Raw genomic sequence first — 6807 nt, forward strand, 5'->3', positions numbered from 1 at the left:
CTTTCTCCTCCAGCTGGTGGACGGCCGCAGCCTTGTTTCCCTCTCGAGCGCCGAGCTCCGGGGTGCCCTGGAGAAGCTGAATGTCAGTGTTCCTGACCTGCAGGGATGGTGCCTCTATGTGGCGGCAGCCATCGTCGAGTCTCCAGGTGGGTGGCAGCCCTGGCCTCTGACCTGTGAGTGGGGCCTGAGGTGAGCAGGGCACACGTAGCTCAGGGCTTCCAGGCTTGTGGGTTACTGGGCGGCTCAGCTGCAGCGTGACAGGCACATGGCGAAGCCAGGAGAGGAAGGGAGGGGCCGGATCTGCTGCTGCCTTCCGCCTTGGCCCAGGGACCTGCATCCTCCTGGGGCCCCCTGGTGAAAGTCCCATCACCTCCACATAGAGCCACACATGGACCTTTAAGAACACCTAAAAATGCAAATTAAAACCGGGTGTAGTGCACACATGAACCACTCTTAGCTGCTGAGGCAGGAGGATCCCAAATTCAAGGCCAGCCTGCGCAGTGTATAAGATCTTATCTCAGAATAAAAAATGCAGAGCTGAAGGGGCAGCTCCACGGTGCAGCATTCCCTGGCCACCAGCCAAAAAGAAAAAAAAAATCCAATTCACAGCGCTTGCCCTGTGCCCTAGCCCCAGTTCCTCCCAGCTCCTCGTCTCCAGCCTAGCAGCCTTTGTCTCTCTCCGGCCCTGTCCCTGCCACTCTGCCCCTTCCCGCCTGGCTTTCTCCTCATTCACCAGGCTACTCACTCAGCGGGTGCCTGTGAGCAGGTGGCGTTGGGCCTTGGCAAGGGTAGAGATGAGGGCAGTCACGCTCCTGAATTTGTAGGAGACGCTCAGGCACCCCTTGGCCCTCCTGCTGCCCTCTTCCCAGGCTCTGCCCTTTGTCTTGCAGGCGGGGAGATGGAAGAGGCGGAGCTCACATCCTGGTGTTTTGTACCATCTGCCTACTCCTTGGATCTTAGCAACACCAAGCGCCACCTGATTCCCGGGGCTCCCTTCCTGCTGCAGGTGGCCTCTGGAGGGCAGGCTCGGGGGGAGTGGGTGTTGGTCGGGGGGACCAGGTCTTGCTGACCACTCTCTTTCCCCGGCCCTTCTACCCACCTAGGTGCTGGTCAGAGAAGTGTCAGGCTCCCAAGCCTCTGACATTCCTGTCAAAGTCTCTGCCACAACTTCTGAGTCTGTTTCTAACGTCAAAGAGGTTAAATTAAACACAGATAGGATGGGCCAGGTCAACATTCCCATCGATGTCCCACGGAACGCTGCAGAACTTAAGCTCTTGGTAAGCCTGCCCTGTCCTGTGTGGCAGTGGGGAAGGGTCGGAGGCTGAGCTGGTTCCTGAGGGTCCCTGGCCCAGCCTGGGAGGAGCAGTGGGACCCATGGCCCTTGTCACTGACCTTGAGTCCTGCCCCTCCCAGGTATCCGTGGGTTCCCATTATCCAGCCGTAGCCAGGCTCACCGTGCGAGCGCCAGCCTCGGGAAGCTCTGGCTTTCTGTCTATTGAGCGGCCAGATCCTCGGCCCCCGAGAGTCGGGGAGACTGTCGTCCTGAACCTCCGGACCGTGGGCCTCAGTGGGGCCACCTTCTCTCATTACTACTACATGGTGCACAAAGCTGGGGGTAGAGGAGGGCAGGGGTGCAGGGAAGAGCCCCAGGGATGGGCTGGGCACAGTGCCAGGGCTGGGATCGTACACACAGAGGAACCCGCTCTGCCCCTCCTCCTGGCCAGATCCTGTCCCGGGGCGAGATCGTGTCTGTGGGTCGAGAGCTCAGGACCATGCTGACCTCCGTCTCAGTGTTGGTGGACCACCGCCTGACGCCCTCCTTCTACTTCGTGGCCTTCTACTATCATCAGGGGCGCCCCGTGGCCAACTCCTTGCGCGTGAACATCGAGGCTGGGGCCTGTGAGGGCAAGGTGCTGGGGTCAGAAGAGGGGGTGCTGCATTTGCCAGCGGGGCCTGGTTTCTCTGGGGATGCACTGAGTGCTTGGGATGGAAAGGAGCCCTCCCCCACTCCTCCGTCAGCTGGAGCTGCACCTGGATGACCCCAAGGAGTATCGCAACGGGGACAATGTGAAGCTCCAGCTGCGCACGGATTCTGTAGCCCTGGTGGCCCTGGGCGCGGTGGACACGGCGCTGTACGCTGTGGGAAGCAAGACCCACAGACCCCTGGACATGCACAAGGTTTGTCGGGCACAGCTCCTTGCTCTGCCCCCCAGAGCCTGAGCTGCGAGGCCCTACCCGGTCAGCCCTGGGGCCTGGGACCTCGTCCACTCTCCGTGTTGGTCCCGCGTGCCCGTAGCTGAGTGACCGGCCCCGCCCCCAGCCGCTCCTGCCTCCCACCATCCCTCGCTTCTCACACCAGGTCTTTGAAGTCATGAACAGCTACAACCTGGGCTGTGGCCCTGGAGGTGGGGACAGTGCCCTTCAGGTGTTCACGGCCGCGGGCCTGGCCTTTTCTGACGGAGACCTGCTGACCTCAGTCAGAGAGAGTGAGAATGGGCGGAAAGGGAGCAGGGGGGAGAAGGGAGAGGGAGGCTTCCGGGACAGCAGAGGGGGACTGGAGACAGGCGCTCACTCACCCGTGGGCTTGCCTGAAGTCTTGCTTTCTGTTAGCTCTGAGCTGTCCCAAGGAAAAGAAAACCAGGAAAAAGAGAAACGTGGACTTCCAGAAGGCAGTCAGTGAGAAGTGTGAGTGGCGGGGGCCCAGATCGGGGTGGGCCTCTCCAGGCCTCCCGTGTTCTTGGGCCCTCGGGGGCTGAGCTGCTGCTGTTTCCCTCCCTCCCGCTTCCCTCCACCGGCCCGCAGTGGGCCAGTTTGCTTCCCCAGCGGCCAGGCGCTGCTGCCAGGATGGGCTGACACGGCTGCCCATGGTGCGCTCCTGTGAGCAGCGGGCGGCGCGTGTGCCCGAGCCAGCCTGCCGGGAGCCCTTCCTGTCCTGCTGCCAGTTTGCCGAGACCCTGCGCAAGAAGAACCGGGGCGAGAGCCAGGCAGGCCTCGCACGAGGTGAGTGGCCCGGCGGGGCGAGGGACAGGTGGTGGTGGCGCTCAGGAGGGTGGCCCTGTGTGCCCCAGCTCACTCTGGCCTGTGCCCCCCAGCCCTGAAGATCCTGCAGGAGGAGGAGCTGATGGAGGAGGACAACATCCTTGTGCGCAGCTTTTTCCCGGAGAACTGGCTCTGGAGGGTGCTGACAGTGGACCGCTCACACACGTGAGGGCGGGGGCCCGGCCTGCTCTCCGGGCTGTGCCAGGCCAGCCCAGGATGTGACAGGGCTTCTCCACCTTCGGCCGTAGGCTGCCGGTGTGGCTCCCCGATTCTATGACCACGTGGGAGATCCATGGCGTGAGCCTGTCCCAGAGCCAGGGTAAGGCCAGGCCCTGCCTCGGGCTGCCTGCTTACATCTCTGCCCCACCCAAGCTTGGGATGTCCGCCCCTCCTTCCCGGGTGGGCGGCCTTGACCCCGACCTGTCCTCTGCTCCCACACTGCCGCCCCTCAGGGCTGTGTGTAGCGGCGCCTCTCCGCCTCCCGGTGTTCCGTGAGTTCCACCTGCACCTCCGCCTGCCCGCCTCCGTCCGCCGCTTTGAGCAGCTGGAGCTGCGGCCCATCCTCTACAACTACTTGGAGAGGAACCTGACTGTGAGGCGCCGCATGGGGCACTGGGGTGGGCAGCCTGGAGGCCGGCTGTGCTCACCCCTGTCTGTCTCCCCCAGATGAGTGTCCATGTTGCCCCCGTGGAGGGGCTGTGCCTGGCGGGGGGCGGAGGGCTGGCCCAGCAGGTGCTGGTGCCGGCAGGTTCTGCTCGGCCTGTGTCCTTCTTCGCGGTGCCCACCGCCGCAGCTTCTGTGTCCCTGAAGGTGGTGGCCCGAGGGACCTTTGAGTATCCTGTGGGGGATGCGGTGTCCAAGGTTCTGCAAGTTGAGGTGAGTGGAGCTCCGCTGCTCCTGGTCCCCAGGCCCAGGTCTTTCCCGTCCTCAGCACGCTGCTGGCCAAGCCAGGGCCCCATGCTCAGACCCAAGTCAAGACCCGACTGTCGGTGCAGCGCAGCTCAGTCCTCAGGGAGTCTGCGGGTGGGTCGGGCTGGGTGCTGCTGCTTCTCACTACTGGTTCGTGTTTCCCGAGGCAGAAGGAAGGGGCCATTCACAAGGAGGAACTCATCTATGAGCTCAACCCCCTGGGTGAGTGCCTCTGGCTCTCGGCTCCCCACCCGGGGCACTGAGGGGCGGGCTGCCAACGCCTCCGTGTCCGCAGACCACCGGGCCCGGACTTTGGAGATTCCTGGCAGCTCTGACCCTAACATGATCCCCGATGGAGACTCGAGCAGCTTCGTCAGGGTCACAGGTGGGCGCGTGCTCCTTGCTTGGCTCCTCTGACCCTGGGCTCTCGAGGCCTCTTCTCAACCTCTGCTCTCTCGCCCTCTGCAGCCTCAAATCCCCTGGACACCCTGGGCTCCGAGGGGGCCTTGTCCCCTGGGGGCATAGCCTCTCGCCTGCAGCTTCCTCAGGGCTGCGGGGAACAAACCATGACCCTCTTGGCTCCGACACTGGCCGCCTCGCGCTACCTGGACAGGACGGAGCAGTGGAGCAAACTGCCCCCCGAGACCAAGGACCGGGCTGTGGATCTGATCCAAAAAGGTTCCGGTGCAGGGCCGGCACGGGGGTGGGGAGCGCCGCCCATGGGAGACGGGAGAGCTCAGCACTGCCTCCTCCTCCCCAGGCTACATGCGCATCCAGCAGTACCGGAAGAAGGACGGCTCCTATGCGGCCTGGTTAACCCGGGACAGCAGCACCTGGTGAGGTGGGGCAGTGGCTTCAGGTGTCTGATGGCTCAGGGCCCCAGTAGGATGAGTAACCAGGTGGCTGGAGATGGGGCTGTGTCTGCTCCTGGCCCCAGCCGTGCCTCTCTGCCCTCTAGGCTCACAGCCTTCGTGCTGAAGGTTCTGAGTCTGGCCCAGGAGCAGGTGGGCGGCTCACTGGAGAAGCTGCAGGAGACAGCAGCATGGCTGCTAGGCCAGCAGCTGGAGGACGGCTCGTTCCATGACCCCTGTCCGGTTTTGCACAGAGGCATGCAGGTGTGTGTGGGCGCGGGGCACCGGGTGTGGGCCGTGGTGAGAAGACTGCGCCCCCGCCCTGCCGGCTGACGCCTCCTGTCCCCTCACCAGGGGGGCTTGGTGGGAAGCGACGAGACAGTGGCCCTCACCGCCTTCGTGGTCATCGCCCTTCAGCATGGGCTGGCTGCCTTCCCAGACCCGGGTGCAGAGGCGCTGAAGCAGAGCGTGGTGAGGATGTGCACATGTGTCCTTCCCTGGTCCCCAGCGCTCCCCTGGTTCCTCAGGGACACAGCAGCCCCAGACCATCTCCCGTCTTCTAGGAAGCCTCCATCTCAAAGGCCAACTCCTTCTTGGGAAGTAAAGCAAGTGCTGGGCTCCTCGGAGCCCACGCAGCCGCCATCACGGCCTACGCCCTGACGCTGACCAAGGCCTCCCAGGACTTGCAGGAAGTTGCTCACAACAACCTCATGGTCATGGCCCAGGAGATTGGTGGTGAGGGATAAGGGGGTCTGCACAGTAAGCCTGGAGCTCGGGGACCTTGGGGTCCCCAGACTGCCCTGGGGGAGAGAATGGAGCGATGGGAGGGGAGGATTTGGGGTTGAGTCAGGAAGCCTGATGGGCACTTCCCAGGGTCAGATACTGGGATCCCCCACCCGTTCACCTGCTGTTTTCCTTCCAGATAAACTCTACTGGGGCTTGGTCACCACCTCTCAGAGCAATGTTGTTTCGCCCACCCCGGGTCCTCTCAGCCCAACAGACCCTGTGCCCCAGGCCCCAGCCCTGTGGATCGAGACCACAGCCTATGGCCTGCTGCACCTGCTGCTCCGGGAGGGCAAGGCGGAGCTGGCCGAGCAGGCTGCAAACTGGCTCACTCATCAGGGGAGCTTTCAGGGGGCCTTCCGTAGCACACAGGTGAGGGGCATCTGGGGCTGGGGGGTGGCCGGTCCTGAGAACCAGGGCCTGAGGCCTGGCCTGGCCTCCTCAGGACACGGTGATGGCCCTGGATGCTCTGTCTGCGTACTGGATCGCTGCCCACACCGTGGAGGACAAGGTGCTCAATGTGACCCTCAGCTCCATGGGCCGAAGTGGCTTCAAGTCCCACGTATTGCAGCTGAACAACCATCAAATTAAGGGCCTGGAGGAGGAGCTGCAGGTGAGCCACTCGCCAGCAGGGTAGGGCCCGAACCACGCCCACCTCCCACCTGCAGGCTTCCTGCTCCTCCTCTTGAGGCCTTTGGGAAGACTGTCTTGCTGGGTGTGTGACTAAACCCCCGAACTTCACCCTTGGGATAGGAATGAAAAATATGGTGAATTTTAAACTCAATTTATTACAGTGAAAGAGGCCGGGGATTTAGTTCAGTGGTGTCACTGCCTGCCTTACAAGTGCAAGATCCCGAGCTCAATCCCCAGTACCAAAACAAACAAACACACAAATTATTATAGTAAAAGACACATTGGCATCAATACCTCTAAAAAAAAAGTACTCCCCAGGTTTTGAGCACACTTTGTCCCAGTGTTTTGCTACTTTCTGAAGGAGCTCTGGAAGTCCTGTTTCATGTCTTTAGTTGTGTGTCATACATAGCTGCCCGGATGTCCTAAATCAGTCCAGAAGTTTACCTTTCAGTGCCAGGCATGGTGGTGCACACCTGTAATCCCAGCACTGGGGAGGCTGAGGCAGGAGGATTGCTGCAAGTTTGAGGCTGTCCCGGGCTGCACAGTGAGTTCAGGGCCAGCCTGAGCTACAAAGGGAGACCCTGCCTCAAAA

At 62.3% G+C, this 6807-nt stretch overlaps 1 protein-coding gene across 1 annotated transcript in view; it reads left to right on the plus strand.

Moving 5' to 3' along the window:
- LOC104852324 (complement C4-A-like) overlaps positions 1 to 6807 on the plus strand; it is a 12354-nt gene that overhangs the window by 1897 nt on the left and 3650 nt on the right. Inside the window, exons 8-29 of the mRNA XM_033766598.1 lie at positions 7 to 146; positions 891 to 1006; positions 1104 to 1277; positions 1414 to 1599; positions 1725 to 1910; positions 2020 to 2178; positions 2360 to 2486; positions 2611 to 2685; positions 2803 to 3000; positions 3093 to 3204; positions 3288 to 3358; positions 3492 to 3631; positions 3706 to 3915; positions 4119 to 4170; positions 4244 to 4333; positions 4417 to 4626; positions 4709 to 4784; positions 4907 to 5063; positions 5154 to 5270; positions 5363 to 5534; positions 5722 to 5954; positions 6028 to 6195. Coding sequence (XP_033622489.1) covers positions 7 to 146; positions 891 to 1006; positions 1104 to 1277; positions 1414 to 1599; positions 1725 to 1910; positions 2020 to 2178; positions 2360 to 2486; positions 2611 to 2685; positions 2803 to 3000; positions 3093 to 3204; positions 3288 to 3358; positions 3492 to 3631; positions 3706 to 3915; positions 4119 to 4170; positions 4244 to 4333; positions 4417 to 4626; positions 4709 to 4784; positions 4907 to 5063; positions 5154 to 5270; positions 5363 to 5534; positions 5722 to 5954; positions 6028 to 6195 — 3169 coding nt within the window. The remainder of the gene's footprint in view (positions 1 to 6; positions 147 to 890; positions 1007 to 1103; positions 1278 to 1413; positions 1600 to 1724; positions 1911 to 2019; positions 2179 to 2359; positions 2487 to 2610; positions 2686 to 2802; positions 3001 to 3092; positions 3205 to 3287; positions 3359 to 3491; positions 3632 to 3705; positions 3916 to 4118; positions 4171 to 4243; positions 4334 to 4416; positions 4627 to 4708; positions 4785 to 4906; positions 5064 to 5153; positions 5271 to 5362; positions 5535 to 5721; positions 5955 to 6027; positions 6196 to 6807) is intronic.

This window comes from Fukomys damarensis, unplaced genomic scaffold (genome assembly GCF_012274545.1).
Source record: "Fukomys damarensis isolate Sample0158 unplaced genomic scaffold, DMR_v1.0_HiC HiC_scaffold_20, whole genome shotgun sequence".
Taxonomy (NCBI): Eukaryota; Metazoa; Chordata; class Mammalia; order Rodentia; family Bathyergidae; genus Fukomys; species Fukomys damarensis.